Consider the following 16,714-nt stretch of genomic DNA (forward strand, 5'->3'; position numbering starts at 1 on the left):
AGACAACAAACTCCTCAAAACCGGAAGTAGGTGTTCCGGTTAGCGAACTTTGCCCTGGAAGCCAAACGGAAGCCGAACGGTGGAAGGGCACTGGTGGCGGGAGGCCTCAGTAGGGAAACTGCCCCTCAGTTTAAGAACGGTTTCAATTTAAGAACTGACTTCCAGAACGGATTAAGTTCGTAAACCGAGGTACCACTGTACAGAGGACTGCAGTCTTAATAAATTAAGTTGCACAGGCTCTTTCTTCCCAATGTAGAGAAAAATGTCAAAGGTTGAAGAGACACTGAATGATTTGCACAAACATCCCATAAGTGATTTGCTGACACATTTAAGCAGTGTATTTAAGCAGTGATCACATGGCATATTTATTACATAAAGTTTTTTTTATAATTTATAACATAGGTATTGTAAATGTAAACATTTCTAGGAAAATAATGTTACCGTTTTCATGTTTACAAGTAGAATAAGGCACATAGTGCAAAAAAATACTTTTCTGATACAGAGGTCACAAAATAGTTATCTATATGTGTTAGCTCAAAGGCAGTTAACTGCTCAAAATCCCGTGGTATGACTTAGCCCTTATTTTAAATATCTTTATGGGTGATATTAGTATAGCTGCCATTTTTTCCTCTACCAATGCTTTACTGGCAGTTGACGGTATTTGGTTTAATTGTCTAGGTTGCATTAAGATGAATGGGGTGTTTGTCACAGACTTGAATGGAATGAGGATTGTACCTTTAGCTGGTATTTGGCTTCAACAGTAGGCATCACAAAGAAAATAGAATCGTACTATATGCTATACATTCCAAATACCTGAGAACTTGTTATGAAATAGTGTCTAAATTCAATGTAATATTAATTATATTATTATAATTAATTAATATTTGGGGTTTCTGGCAAGTCCAACAACCAGAACACTTCTTAAAGACAAAACTCTCTACATATGTGGAGACAAAGTAGCACAGAGCAATGACTTCCTGATGTGGAAAAAGCAGGACACTTGAATGAGGACTACTAGGAGCACCAGAAATCTAAACTAGATCTCCCTAAAGTTCATGAGCTCTACTTCCTACATAGCTTCTTGCATGAGAGTTTCAAAGATGCAACAGAGGTTTCCTTTAACATATAGTATGGGCATTCATTTTGAAGTATTTGGGCAATCGTTGTATACTTCCATGTGTGTATGTGTGTATATGCACAACTGAATAAAAAAACCCCTATAATATACAAAATTAATTTGTTTTCATAGTACATAGATGAGAGGTAGGATCGCTAACATTAGGTTCAGAACTATGGTGGTTTTCCTTATGTGATTACTTGCTTTTAGCCACAATAGTCGTTAACTTTGCTAAGCATGTGCCAAGGAGATTTCTGAAGCTGAGCTGCTATGTCTGTGTAAGTACCAAAAATGTGATGTGAAAAGAGGACAGGGGCACAATGAAGAAAGGAACTATATCAGCAGAAAGTATATTGACATGCACCTATCTGAGATAGATCTGGGGACAAATATAATCCCTGGCAGGGTTTTGCAAAGTTGATCAGTTGCCATCCTAAACCAACTTACTAGAGAGTAAGTCCTAGTGAACCTAGAGGGATTTAAAGATGATTAAATATATTTAGGATTATGCTGGACATTGTATATTTCAACACCTTCCATGCTTTCTAACATAACTGATTGAGCCAGCTTAGCAAATGTGAACTCTTTGTTTTGTACAGTAATAAGGATCTTAAGGGACACAGGTGGCGCTGTGGGTTAAACCACAGAGCCTAGGACTTGCTGATCAGAAGGTCGGTGGTCCGAATCCCCGCAACGGGGTGAGCTCCCATTGCTCTGTCCCTGCTCCTGCCAACCTAGCAGTTCGAAAGCACGTCAAAGTGCAAGTAGATCAATAGGTACCACTCCAGCGGGAAGGTAAATGGCGTTTCCGTGCGCTGCTCTGGTTCGCCAGAAGCGGCTTAGTCATGCTGGCCACATGACCTGGAAGCTGTACACCGGCTCTCTCGGCCAATAAAGCAAGATGAGTGCCACAACCCCAGAGTCGGCCATGACTGGACCTAATGGTCAGGAGTCAGTCCAAGGATCTTAACTTATTCATTTAATAAACAACTTTACAAAAAGCCAGTTCAAGTTCTCGTCTTCTTTTTGCCAGGGGGTTGGGAGAGAATGCTCTAGTGCAAGTGAAATGTGCACAAGGGGAGCGCCTTCACAGGTCGATCACATGTACAGTAGCTCGGTTGGTGAGCGCGTGGTGCCGATAACACCAAGGTTGCAGGTTCAATCCCCATATGGGACAGCTGCATATTCTTGCAATGCAGGGGGGTTGGACTAGATGATCCTCAGGGTCCCTTTGAACTCTACGATTCTATGATTCTAATGGAATCGTAGTACCAAGCTCTACCCCCCTGGCCCCCATGCAGCCACGTGCCTATCTGTTTGGTTTCTATGTGCATACAGACTGTGCAGAGAGGGCCTGAACCTGCAGTTTGGAACTTTAATTTTTTGCAGGGTTGGTTTGCATATAGGATCTTGCTTCGGAGTCCCAGTGTTGCCCCGAGGAGGATTCTGATTCAGGTGATGCCCCAGTGTCACACTTAAGGGAAATCCTCTGTACATTTGGCCTGACGTTCCATCAGTGCCAAGTAGTGGGGGCTGCCCACCCAAAAAATTTGCAATGAAAGGGCCAATCCCCCCAAAAAAACAGTTCCGCAGTGGCCTTGCTGATTCTCTGCTATTTTCTCTGCAGGTCCCAATCCCCAGCAAAACAGGATACAGACTGTTAAAGAAACATGCCCAGGCTGGAGCCGGCTACATCCCCAGGTACATTCACTATACATTCAGCCAGTGTGTTCAGAGTGCTAGGGAGCTGCAAGAAACCCCGGATCTCAGAGAAATGTATTTATATGCTATGTGCATTTGTAATCACGTTTGCCATGTTCATGTCACTCGTTGCAGTTTTATGTGTGCGCATAAAACACCAAGGGGTCCGTTTTCCTTTTAAATGGGCGAAATGGCCTTAAGAATGTGCCCAGCAATCTGTGGCAGCTTTGCAGGAGGTTGTGGGTGTGGCAAGAAGCAGATTAACATATAAAGAAGAGAAGGAATTCAGAGTAAACAAGCACTGCAGAGTTGAAAGGATTGAGGAAATAACAGCACCTTCAATATAATTCTTAAGGATTTCTTCTTCTTCTTCTTCTTCTTCTTCTTCTTCTTCTTCTTCTTCTTCTTCTTCTTCTTCTTCTTCTTCTTCTTCTTCCTCTCTCTAGTTTATTTGAAGTTGAAGACCAGTGTTTCCATTAGGAATGCATTTCCCACAGAATCCTCCACATCTTCCATATATCTTAGTATCATCCTGGAAAGAACAGAAAATCACTTCGTGAGAAGTATGCACTCATAGCTGCCTTGGAAGCAACAGCACCCCCTCGCTGCAGCGATGCACAAGTTGTCTGAGAACCAGGAATCATGGGAGGGAGATGAAGCAATGACCTGCACGTCCTCTCCTTCTGTGCCATGTGGCAGGCAGCTCCAAATCACACCCCCCGCCCCAGCCGCCCTGCCTTAAAACAGGGCCTGCTTCTTCCAGATGTCTGTTGCCACTTTTCTTGTTCTCTTGCTTAAGAAGTTTTATGAGATTAAGTCTTTACAGCCTCTTCTTCTTCTGTTTTAAAGCCTGATGCTTTCCAACTCCTTAGTACAGTGGTACCTCGGATTACATACGCTTCAGGTTACACACGCTTCAGGTTACAGACTCCGCTAACCCAGAAATAGTACCTCGGATTAAGAACTTTGCTGCAGGATGAGAACAGAAATCGTGCTCCGGCAGCACGGCAGCAGCGGGAGGCCCCATTAGCCAAAGTGGTGCTTCAGGTTAAGAACAGTTTCAGGTTAAGAGCGGACCTCCGGAACGAATTAAGTAGTTAACCCGAGGTACCACTGTACCTGACTCAAGGTTCCTTTGCTGCTAATTGAGGCAACTGGAGCAAACACTCCATCCCTGCAAATAGTCATTGGTGCAAACAGACTTACTTGAGATTTGTGTATCTGAACTGTAACGTAATTTCCCTGAGCGATCCACTTTGCTGTAGGGGATAGCCTCAGTCCAGTGCCTGCCAAATTGATGCCAAACTGTCCCTTTTCAAGAGAGAGGAAAACATATAGATCAGCTTTAGAGCGTGGCTAGTAATATTGCTAATATTTGTGCAGGTGCGCACAGAAATGAACAACAGAAGTGGCAATAAAAGAAAGATGAGACAAGGAGGGCTGAGGTGGGGTGGAGAGGGTATGGGGCAGCATCACAAAAGAAGAGTTAAGAAAGGGGGATAAGGGGATAAGGGGGGGGGACAACATGTTGTAGCAAACAGCACAATGACGTATAATCAATTTAGAAAATCTTTCTGCTCTAACTACCAATTGGTTGAAAGGCAGATTTTAGCTCCAGAAAAGCTGTCGTATCACCCAGCTAAGAGAAATGTCACATGGTTCTTACCCAAAATATGAGGAAACAAGCAACTTAGAAGGCAAATTTTGAGACCGTGTGTATAAGGCCCTTAGTATTTCCAACTTCCTTCCTTTAATTTCTCTCTCTCTGTGTGTGTGTGTGTGTGTGTGTGTGTGTGGTAAGAGAGAGAGAGAGAGAGAGAGAGAGAGAGGGAGAGAGGGAGAGAGTCAGCTGTTTCTGCAAGTGTCAGGTGGGCAGAAACATTGTCTGGTATGTGTGTGTGCTTTTGTTAATTGTGTCAAGGGGTGTGGGTGCATGTGTGGTCATCTGTCCGGCATTGCACATTTTTCCTCCCCTGCCCCCAGCCCATCTTCAACAGGCACCAGTTGCTACCACGTTAGATATTTGAAATAATAATAATAATAATAATAATAATAATAATAATAATAATACAGTGGTACCTCGGGTTACATGTGCTTCAGGTTACATACGCTTCAGGTTACAGACTCCGCTAACCCAGAAATATTACCTCGGGTTAAGAACTTTGCTTCAGGATAAGAACAGAAATCGTGCTCTGGCGACGCGGTAGCAGCAGGAGGCCCCATTAGCTAAAGTGGTGCTTCAGGTTAAGAACAGTTTCAGGTTAAGAACGGACCTCTGGGATGAATTAAGTACTTAACCCGAGGTACCACTGTAATAATATGTACCCCACCCATCTGACTGGGTTATCCTAGGCACTCTGTGTAGCTTCGAGCATATATAAAAACATAATAAAACATTACACATTAAAAAGCTTCCCTATACAGGGCTGCCTTCTAAAAGTTACATCATAAATACACCCTAAAGTTGGGGAACCTGCTTTGGATTAGGGCAGTGTTTTTCAACCAGTGTGCCATGGCACCCTGGGGTGCCTTGAATGATGGTCAGGGGCACTGCGGGCAACACCAGCCACTGTCCCTCCTTCCTTCCCTCCCTCCTCTGATGCCTTCTCATGTCTCTGCCTCCCAAATGCTTGCACAGCTGTTTGTTGCAGCAGCCCTGGCTACAAGCTCCCCAAGCGAATGGTGCCTCTGGGGGCTGGTCAGGGGAGAGGAGGCTGAGGGAACACTCTGCAAGGGAGGATGTCCGAAAAGGGGCTGCCAGCTCTGCAGGCAAGGGACTTCTGAGGTCTGGAGCACATATCCCTACAGGGGAGCAACAGAAAGAATGTAGTTGGTCAAGGGAGCCATGGACTCAAAAAGGTTGAAAACTTCTGGATTCGGTCAATGCTTCTGTCATACCGCTCTGAAAAAGACTGCCTTGACTGCCTAAAGCACAATTGCTGAAGAGAAGTTGTGAGATCACAAGAGGGCAGTGTTGCATTGCAAACTCCAGAAGCAACGGGTCAGGAGGGAGGGGGGTCTGTAAGAAGTGGCAAGACAAAGGAAGAGTGAATGAGCAGGTGAACAGAAAGGGGGGGTTTCAAGAAAAGAGGGGGACAGGGTAAAAAAAAAAGAAACAGGAACAGAACACCTCATGGGATTTGGGTACTGATTTCTGCCAGACACTAGGAAAATTCTCACATCTCTACAGTGCTTGCCAATGGCTGAAAATCCCTCACACTTGCTTGGGAATGTGCCCCACCAAATGCAATGAATGGCAAGCCAAATTCTACAGTCCTTCTGATCACTGGAGTCACTGAACATTTGAAAACAGATAAAATGTGAGAAACCAGATGAAGAAGAGGCCGAAATGAAATAAAAAGGGAGCAAGCAAGAAAAGAGGGATATTTGGGTATTTAAAGATTTCAACAAAATCAACTATATATCTTGGAAAGTTGTTTGTTCACCCCTTGTTTGGACACTTCTGGAGATATTGGAATCATATTTGGTTCTGAGATAAAAGAGTTTGTTTGTTGTCCAGTTTGATACAATTTTCAAACAAGCTGGCAAACCTGACTTTTCAAACCTTCCGTGATATTAACCAAATATGGCATGATGGCTCCTGAGATCAAGGGGAAAGGTTTTCATCTATGTTTGGATACAGCTGGACGCCATTTTGACTCAAGATGGCAGACTGAGCCTTTCAAAACTGCACTGATTTCAAAACTGCACTATTCTTTTGATTTCTTAGAGTTCCTGAGCTGCTAATATTTAATGGATTGGGAAAAAATGCATGACAAAGGAAAACTGAGTCCCATCTCTATCCCTTACATGTACCTGTGGGCATCTTGCAGCGCTGTAACAGTCTCCAGCTGTGGCAAAAGGAACGGGCTTCCCAAGTATGGTGTGAGCAAAACGGAAGTCGGTGGCTAGCAAAAAAAATGGAAAGCTCGTTATGGCCAGCAAAACGAGTTTAATTAATCTTGATTCATGCCCACCCCATGGAAGGTAAGGTAAAGAACCCCTGGACAGTTGAGTCCAGTCAAAAATGACTATGGGGTTGCGGCACTCATCTCACTTTTAGGCCAAGGGAGCCAGTGTTTATCCACAGACAGCTTTCTGGGTCATGTGGCCAACATGACTAAACCACTTCTGGTGCAACGGGACACCGTGACGAGTGCCAGAGAGCATGGAAACACTGTTTACCTTCCCACCGCAGTGGTACCTATTTATCTACTTGCACTAGTGTGCTTTTGAACTGCTAGGTTGGCAGGAGATGGGACAAAGCAACGGGAGCCCACTCTGTTGTGGGGATTTGAACCGCCAGCCTTCTGATTGGCAAGCCCAAGAGGCTCAGTGGTTTAGACCACAGCGCCACCCACGTCCCTATGGAGGAAGGGGTGAATGAAGATCTACATTGGAACAAGGAGGGGAATATAGCGGCAGGATATGAGAGAGCCAGAAGTCAAGTGCTTCAACGCATTAGGGACATAGTGCTGCAATGTCATATGGGCAAAATGGATAAACATGCCACAATTAGAGACTTTGGGAGAGGGTTCTCACCCGCAAATTATCTGGCTGATTTACAAATACCTAAGTACAGACACTCCTTTACCCTGGCCAGATTTAACGTTCTGCCCTCTGCCCTGCTGCTAGGCAGATATGAGGGCAAACCATATGAGTCACGTGTTTGCCCATGTGGCTCATCGGAAGTGGAAACAAGTCTGCATGTATTGTTGCACTGTAGTTACTACGAGGATCTACGCCTGACCCTTATTGCCCCAGTTCTACAAAAGCTTAAAAATGAACCAGAACTCCAATGTATGAGAGCCTTGGTAGAAGATAAGGTTCCTGAAATTACGATCAATGTTGCCAAATTCTGTGTAGCCGCTATTAGGCGCAGGAAACAAGAGCTTTCCAATGCCAATATGCAGGCGAAGGCAAATACTTAATTTTATTTATGCTGTCTAATTTTAAATTGCTGTTATGGCCTAATCTGTATTGAAATTGTCCTTTGTTTTTTCCGGTGTTATGCTTTGCTGACTAGCTGTACGAGTTAATCTGGTCTGTGACCGTTTAATAAAATTTGAAGTTTGAAGGAGGGGAATAAAGGTCTACGATGGGAACAAGGGTGGGAGTGGAGGACCAGCAGCACTTCTTATACACCAAGACACTCCTGTAGAGGCAGCATGGGGAAGCTGCCAGGGAAGAGGCAAAGCTGGTCTCTAAGGAAAGCGCCAAAGTTGTTGCTGCTACCTCAGCAGCAGCAGTAGCAGCAAATTCAGGCAATGCATTCCCTGGAGGCCAGATCTGCTGCCCCTGTGGATCTTGCTGTCTGAGGCAGTTGCCTCAGCTTGCCTCATGGGTGGACCAGCCCTACTCTGTGCCTTCAGAACTCTGAGCTGGTGGAGGCCTAAGTGCATAGGAAACATGGAACTACACCACTCTGTTTCTCCCCCCCCCCCAGTTCCTTAAAGCATCTAGTTTAAGGGCTGGACCAGACATGGTCATGAAAGTGCTTGAATAGGTCTCAGGTCTCTTTAAACTTTTGCAAATAGCAACCACCGTGGGGCTCGCTCTCTCTCTCTCTCTCTCTCTCTCTCTCTCTCTCTCTCTCTCTCTCTCTCTCTCTGTGTGTGTGTGTGTGTGGCTCCATATCAGGACAACAGTGGAGGGAAAGTATGACCCTTTCAAAGAGCTATTTCCCCACTGAAAATGGCCTTTCTGAAGTTGCTATCACCCTATCAGGGCAGGAATCGCCTTGGCTGCAGTCATCTATGGTCTGGGAAGCTCAGGACTGTATTGAATTGCTACAAGAAGCTTTATGTGGGGCTGCCTTTGCAGACTGTTTGGGAAAGCTGTACTGGTTGGCTCTGCAGATCCAATGCAAAGGGCTGGTTTTGACCTATAAAGCTCGGTCCATCCCAATAGATATTTGGAGCGCCTCTCCTGACATGAACCTACTTGGATCCTGCAGTCTTCCTGTGAGGCCCACTGCCCCCTCTGAGGGAAGTTGGGAGGGGGACAACAAGGGAGAGCTCTTTCCCCTGTCATTCCCCTTCTGATGTTGACATTAGTGCCATTAGGAAAACCATGAAAGCCTCATTTCTGCCTTGATCTGGATTGTGGTTGCTATTTGCAAAAGTCGAGAGAGAACAAAGATCGGATGACAAATCTCTAGCATCGCCTTTGCACAGAATGAGAAGAGAGAACAATATGGCCGGCTGCTTTGGGGAGAGGCCACACATACAAGCTCACCTCTTGATAGGAGCATTGCACCATAATGATGTGCGCATGCGAAAACCTATCACAAATCAAATCCCACCAAGAAGGGATTTCATAGAATCTCACATCACCTCCAATATATCATTGTGTAATGAAAGACAGGGTGGGGGGAAATAGACTTTTTCTTTCAAAAGGGCACTGCTGGGAATACAATTTGTGTTTCCAACAGTCACTCAGTCATTGCAAAACACAGTATTATTACATAAAGACTCACTTTTAATCTCCAAAGAACTGAGGTCAATTCTTATTTTCCTAAAAATGGTGTAGCCAGCTGCAGGGTAGTCATCCCTGCACATGCAGTCTTGCCGTCTGCTTCCATTAAAAGGACACTCGTATGGATTTTGCAGCCTACAAATAAGCGTTCTTTAGTTTTTGCTTTCATCACAGCAAAGTGCTATTCCATATTAAAAGCCTGAAGAGGGTGAAAACTAATGAGGTTAAATTATGCAACACGGAGGCTTGTATAAACGCCTACAGATTTGCAGCTGAAAGCTGTGAAAACAATCCAGGAACGCTAAACATCTTTTAAGTCCTGTTGATATTATGGAGAGAGGTGTAAGCATGTCCTTAACTCTCACATTAAAAATAAATAGGATTTAGAAATTAACTTTGGCTGGATCATGCCCAGCATACGCAGCCACTGCAGATGCAATGCTTAGAAATAAGCCACACTCAGGTTGTGAGTTTTGGTAGAGCTCTGGCCAAATAATAGCATGGATTATGGGAGCTGGAGTTTGCTCCAGATGAATTCTGAAACTATTTGCACATGCTCAGTTTGGAGCATGCAGGGTACGACCATTTTAGATGGCTGTCCGACATGCCCAGGTAGCCTGCATCTCAAATGTGCACAAGTGCAGAGTTGCCTTTTTATGTTCTGAATTAATGTTGAAGAACCTAGGAATAGCATTTCCTAGGTTCTTCAACATTAATTCAGAACATAAAAAGGAACAGACATATAATTCTGCAACTTACATATGAATACAGTATATCTACAAATAAAGAAAGGTTAAAAAATTAAAAATCACAGTACCTATATCCATATACTTCTGAAAAGTTATCTGCTTCCCCTTTAGCCAGTGTTAAATATTCTTTGGGATCCTCTAGCCACATGTCTGAACAAAAAATCTACAACAGAAACATAGAATACCTTTAGAAAAAGATGGATTTCCTCCACATATCTCCCCTCTCAGATAAAAGGAGTAACAATACCTTTATCTTTCTTCCTTTAATGTTTAGCAAATATTCCCCATCCTTTCTAATCTTTTTTCTGATCTGGATTTCTTTGCAGCTGGTTATCATCTCACCTAAAAATAGATGTGTCAGGTCATTTTCTGTGTGTGTGTGTGTGTGTGTGTGTGTGTGTGTGTGAATGAAGCATTCCATGGTATCCATTGCACATATCTGAATTACTTACAGTCTTTCGCATGGCAAATCCTTCTAGCTGCAGGTTTCAAATGTGACAGACACAAGTCACTGGGTGAACCACTTTGGGTCATGCATTCTACTCTTCTTCCTGCCGTCCCTTTTCCACAAGGTGCTGAACACTTAAACAGAGATCATAGAAATAATTTAGACAACAACAAACAAGTCAAAGTGGAGGCCACAATTCCTTCCTGGACTGAGGCATCTTAACCTTGCTGAGTCAATACTCACCTGACTCCATTTCCCCACATTCCATGATGCGGCAAGTGGACATGCCACAACATTACATTTATTCATCAGTGGTGACTGAGCCAGTGGGCAATTTCTGTATGCTATTTTTCGAAGGCTGTTGGTATGGCTGCTCCAGGCATTGTGGGCTTCTACACAGTATGAGGTCTTCTGCTGGTTCTCAAGATAACAACCAGCTGGACACTAAAATAATATAATTACTGTCACAAAAGGCACATGAAGTTAATTGTTATTATACTTGTGAGTCGAGGACCCGCCACCCGCTTGAGGATAAGAAAGACACAAGGACAAAGTACCGTATTTTTCGCTCTATAAGACGCACCAGACCATAAGGCGCACCTAGTTTTTGGAGGAGGAAAACAAGAAAAAAATATTCTGAATCTCAGAAGCCAGAACAGCAAGAGGGATCGCTGTGCAATGAAAGCAGCAATCCCTCTTGCTGTTCTGGCTTCTGGGATAGCTGTGCAGCCTGCATTTGCTCCATAAGACGCACACACATTTCCCCTTACTTTTAAGGAGGGAAAAAGTGAGTCTTATAGAGCAAAAAATACGGTATATAAAAATTCCTACCAGGCCCCTTGGACAACCAAGGCGACCAACCACAGGTCCATAGCAAGGTCAAAAACATGGAAATGAACTAAAGGGAGGATGGATGGGTGATCCGACGAAACCCAGCAGCGCAATGAGAGGGCAATGCTGCCGCTGCCGCATTTGAGCAGCTAAACCCCACCCCCTCAGCTTCCGCCTGATTGGTTGGTTGCCAGGGAGTGCGGCACGGCAGCTGGGACAGCAGACGAAGGGGCCAGAACGCCCCCTGCCAACACGGGAAATGGCTCCCGCTCACAACTCCTCCCGTCTGGAGATATTGCAACCTTCTTCTATGCATGTTTCCTAGAAGGAAGTCCCTTTTTCAATGGGCTTACTCCCAAGAAAGTAGGCATAGGATTTTATCTCTTGGTAGTTCCACCTCCCTCAGAAATTCAGGGTGGCAGCTGCTCTGCAGAAGACATTTTTTGTGTGGCAACCCCTAAAATCTTTAGGCTACATGCCACAAAATACAAAACTTTTTCAACATAAATAGATGTTCATGTTGGGAAAAGCAGCTCCAAGGTCTATAACCATAATAAAAGCAAACTGAATTGGTCAGAGAATTCAATGAATGTTTTTGAACTGTTGGTAGGAGAGACTGTTTGTACTCCCATGCTTTTTTTAAAAAATGCATTTGTTCTTGTTAGGTATAAAATCAGTCACAAATGCACATATACATACCTGTGAGGAGTCAACTGTAATGACAATATATTTACAGGAAGCCAGTTTGCATTTCTTGCTGGATGGAGGTTTCACACCAGAATCACAGAGTCTTTCGTTTACTTGGATTCCGTTTTCATCCACACACCTCACCTTGCGGTATGTTTCCCTTTTTTGACATGATGAGGAACACTGAAGATGACAAGAACAAATCCTATAAGATAGACTACATTTTTGAAGCTGAGTTTTTCCCCCTAAAGAAGCTTGTCCCAAATGTGGCCACTCTGAAAGCAAGTGGAATTCTGTAGCTACTCGTTTTTATTAAAGCTTTATATATGATATTAAGTGGTTGGTGCTAAGAGTAGCATTTCAGGGTGGGCATCTCATGGAAGCTACATGTTTCATGTCTGCCCTAGTGGAGAGCTGTTCAAGTTGTTCCTCAATCAGGCATTTGGATTTTCCACACTGGGTGAAATATGTCTATTTCACAGAAGACCGAGAGTCAACGGAATAAGGAAGTTCACATCAAAATCACTTCTTGTTCCCTGTGTGTCATCATGACATTCAAAGCCACTCAGAGTTGTAAAGGAAAATGTATCACTGTTTTGATTTTCCCATTTACACTATTGGGGCACCCTATTAATGCAGCCATAGAGTCATATATCATAAAGCAACTTTCAGATCTTTCTTCAACAGATCGCCTTTGATCCTTAAAATATGTGTGTCAGTAGCGTTACCACCCACCTCACTTTCCGGGCATCTTCATTGGCAGGGACTGAAGTAGACAAATATGTGGGCAAACAGCACTGCAAATATTTTTTAACAAGTAGGGTAACTGCAGCCAAACCTGCAGACATCTGTAACTGGTTTTAATAATCTCAAGCAGGATGAATATTTCTTGGCCTATACTTACATCTTGCCATTCGTCAGTCAGCCAGTGATACTGTACACAGGCAGGTAGCCAACAAGGCCTCTTACTAGGTGGTTGCATCAGATAATTACACAGCACTTCATCAACTCTGCCGCTGCCTCTCAACCTACAGTAAACATCCCGGTGTTGAACTCCTTCTCCACAGGTCACGGAACACTGAAATAAATAAATGTGCACACACAGACATAGAAAAACCAGGGAAATGAGTGAATGAGACGTAACAGGGCAATCCAAACCATATCTGCACAGAGGAAAGCCCTGATGAGCTCAAGGGTGCTTAACCCAAGTATGTATTGTTAGGAATACGACATTCATACTTTTTAATAGTCACTAACTCTGCTAGGGTATACATACTCTAAAATAAATCAATGGGGCTTACACCCAGGTAAGTTGGAGACAGGACTGCAGCCTACCTGCTTACCTTGGAGTAAGTCCTGTTAAACTCAGAATGACACTTATGTGTATGCAAGTATAGATCTTTGCTGTAAAACAGCACAGGAAATCTTGCTCTATTAGTGGGAGACAATTGTCAGTTGTGAGCCATTGCACCCGCGAGCCATGTATGGGGAAATATATCAATGTTTCCCATTTTCCCCATTTTATCAATGTTTCCCATTTTCCCGATTTTAAGTTTAGATTTCCACATCAGATCATGGTTTCTCCTAGAATCCACCTTTTCGTGTGCAATTTTGCCCAATATCTACTTTTTTTGCAAAGCAGCTTTCCCTAGTATAATGCATTTTATGTTATTTTCAGTAAAATATATGCGCCTATATGCACATTTTACCCTGGTTTGTGCATCTTTGTACACATTACTTGGCTAAAGAACTGCATTGCAAAATTCAGGGAAGTGTGACTTGTGAAGGATGGCTGAACCTCAGTTTGCAGATCATTTTGGAAAATGTGGATTAAGTTCACCTTTAAACGCAGGCTGAATCAAATTTATCTCCCATCTCTTGTTGTGTAGGCAAAAGTGGAGAGTTCCAGCATTGGAAAACCACAATATATGGTTGTTAGCATGTATTGTCGGTCATGAGCTGTGCAGGCTTATAAGGGGGGCTGGAAAGCAACTGAGCAAATGTTCTCTTTATTTCCTACCACTCGTACATGGCATTCATGTAACTGGTAAAGAGGGAATTTATTCACATGCTGATGTCACTTGTCTTCTCTCTCACACAGAAATCAAAGGCCACATGCTTTCAAGCAGCTTCATCTTACCATTGCCAATGTTTTCCAGACTTCAAAAATGACTGAATCATATTTAGCCATTATTGCCTCCACCCTTTCATTGCATATTTGTTTCATTTTTTTTTTAAAGTCATACTCTCCTCTGCAGCCTTTTAATGTTAATTCTCCATGGCACATTTCCTAAAATGTGTGCCTCTTGAAAAGGCAGAATATATAGCCTTCTTGTACGTGAGTGAAAAAAGCACATACCACAACTTGTTTCCATTAACTTTATTTGAAAATCGCAGATGGGGAGCTGGAGTTTCTATTCTCCAGACTCATTTGTACCGTAACTATTAACTTTATGGTGATCTGTATGTAAGCATGAAAGGAGAGAAGATCCTCTATACGTGTTTTGCTTTGTAGTCATCTCCATCAACTGCATTCGCTGACACAAGGCACATCCCTCCACAGAATGTTAATTAACTTCAGAACTGCATTGACACAATGCGGCACAATGAAAAATGATGTGTAATAATTTAGGACACATATATGACCGCATATATGGCCACTGGTCCCATCACCTCCTGGCAAATAGAAGGGGAAGAAATGGAGGCAGTGAGAGATTTTACTTTCTTGGGCTCCATGATCACTGCAGATGGTGACAGCTGCCACAAAATTAAAAGAAGGCTGATCGCCAAAGAATTGATGCTTTTGAATTATGGTGCTGGAGGAGACTCTTGAGAGTCCCATGGACTGCAAGAAGATCAAACCTATCCATTCTTAGGAAATCAGCCCTGAGTGTTCACTGGAAGGACAGATCCTGAAGCTGAGGCTCCAATACTTTGGCCATCTCATGAGAAGAGAAGACTCCCTGGAAAAGACCCTGACGTTGGGAAAGATGGAGGGCACAAGGAGAAGGGGACGACAGAGGACAAGATGGTTGGATAGTGTTCTCGAAGCTACCAGCATGAGTTTGACCAAACTGCAGGAGGCAGTGGAAGACAGGAGTGCCTGGCGTGCTCTGGTCCATGGGGTCACGAAGAGTCGGACACGACTAAATGACTAAACAACAACAAATGACTGAATTGTCCTAATCATAAAGGAAGGGCTGTAGATCAATAGTAGAACATCTTCTTCCCATGCAGAAGGCCCCAGTTTGTATCTCTGGCATCTCCAAGGTAGGACTGAGAGAGACCTGAGACTAACCTGGTGATGATTCAGTATAATGTAGCTTCCTAAGGTCCTATTATGCTTTCACCACATGTTAAGAGAGACTAAAATGAGATGGATGGAAGGGGATGATTGTAGCAGGCTTGCACAGCTTATGGCGTCTCAAACTGGCGACAGCTCTTGAGCCAAATATTGTGGCCTGCTTGGTGTCTGACAACCCATGCTACCCCAGGCAGACCCCCAAATTCAAGAGGCCTTATTGAGCGGCTGGTAAGTTACTGTCTATTGTTGGCTCACTGTGTTCAGCCCAGTGGTGTGCAAATGGTGCATTTCTGAATTATAGCAACGGTGGTCCAATGTGTTCAGAATCAACCTGTGGCTAGCTTAGTATCACAGATTTGCCACTTTTGTGAAATATTTCTGAATAACCGGAACCACACAATACAAGAGAATACTGCCTAGTGAAGGCTAAGCACTTAAAAACCTCATTGATTTCAATGGGAGAGTTAAAATCCAGTCAAATCCTGTGTTTACTCAGGATTCTTCAATGGGGCTTATTTCCATGTGACTATTGTGTCCAGATAATGGCCTAAGAAAATTAAATGCTGTAGCAAAACTGGATTGGTACCCCAACTTGGAAGTGTCTTAAATTCTTATTAAGAATGTATTTGTCCCCCGCCCCCAACATTTCCCAAGTGTTATTTTTTAGATTGCACTGCTTGGTTTTTTTTTGTATTTTGTTCCTTGAGTTTCATTAAAGTTTGTATTTTCAGATAATTTGTATTCTATTTTATGTTGCTGTTGTTTTACCTTGTAAAACTCTAAGAGCTTTTTAATATATTAATTGGTCTATAAACTGATTAAACAAATAAGTAAATAAATAAATAAATAAATAAATAAATAACAACTGTCATTAGACAGTAGATTGGACCATACGAGCCAAACTCTACTGGGTGCACCACAGTACAAAAAAGTTAGGTACTATATTTCATTGCAGAAGATATGACCTTCTCTCTGCTGCAGAACTGTATCGTGACTTGACTGCAAGACTAAAAAATACCTCATTCCACCTGTTGGCCTTCCATCCAGGACATCGGGCAGCTCTGCAAACTTTGTGGGTTCGAGGCTTCTTTAAATGCTGGCACATATTATCACCTAGTTTAATTTGGAAGTTGTTAACGCAATATATGTCACGATCCTTTACACCCTTCCCACAGGATACAGAGCACTGTAAAAGAAAGAAGAATCAAACGTTCTCAGCTGTTTGACTTTAGAATGACATTTTCATAGCAGAAGCATGGCCAATTATTGGTGCAAATATTGCATGGCAAATAAATGCTACTACGCTGAATCAGGTCCATTTGGGCCACAATCATACACCCACGTAAGGGAGAGGGCCCTATTGAAGATATTGGCACTTACTCGTGAACAAACATTCATAG

General features: G+C 43.2%; 1 protein-coding gene across 4 annotated transcripts in view; it reads right to left on the reverse strand.

Moving 5' to 3' along the window:
* Positions 1 to 3,078: 3,078 nt before the first annotated feature.
* Positions 3,079 to 16,714, reverse strand: part of ADAMTS20 (ADAM metallopeptidase with thrombospondin type 1 motif 20) — an 81,642-nt gene continuing 68,006 nt past the window's right edge. For 3 of the 4 annotated variants that reach the window (XM_053404741.1, XM_053404743.1, XM_053404744.1), the window contains 11 exons: positions 16,333 to 16,500; positions 12,915 to 13,088; positions 12,023 to 12,193; positions 10,736 to 10,936; positions 10,497 to 10,626; positions 10,292 to 10,386; positions 10,113 to 10,207; positions 9,297 to 9,430; positions 6,635 to 6,726; positions 4,025 to 4,129; positions 3,079 to 3,350 (listed from right to left, as the gene is read on the reverse strand). In XM_053404741.1, the coding sequence (XP_053260716.1) occupies positions 3,261 to 3,350; positions 4,025 to 4,129; positions 6,635 to 6,726; positions 9,297 to 9,430; positions 10,113 to 10,207; positions 10,292 to 10,386; positions 10,497 to 10,626; positions 10,736 to 10,936; positions 12,023 to 12,193; positions 12,915 to 13,088; positions 16,333 to 16,500 (1,455 nt within the window). In that variant the 3' untranslated portion in view covers positions 3,079 to 3,260. The remainder of the gene's footprint in view (positions 3,351 to 4,024; positions 4,130 to 6,634; positions 6,727 to 9,296; positions 9,431 to 10,112; positions 10,208 to 10,291; positions 10,387 to 10,496; positions 10,627 to 10,735; positions 10,937 to 12,022; positions 12,194 to 12,914; positions 13,089 to 16,332; positions 16,501 to 16,714) is intronic. The other variant, XM_053404742.1, reaches the window with a different exon arrangement.

The sequence above is a fragment of the Podarcis raffonei genome, chromosome 10 (genome assembly GCF_027172205.1).
Source record: "Podarcis raffonei isolate rPodRaf1 chromosome 10, rPodRaf1.pri, whole genome shotgun sequence".
NCBI classification, from domain to species: Eukaryota; Metazoa; Chordata; class Lepidosauria; order Squamata; family Lacertidae; genus Podarcis; species Podarcis raffonei.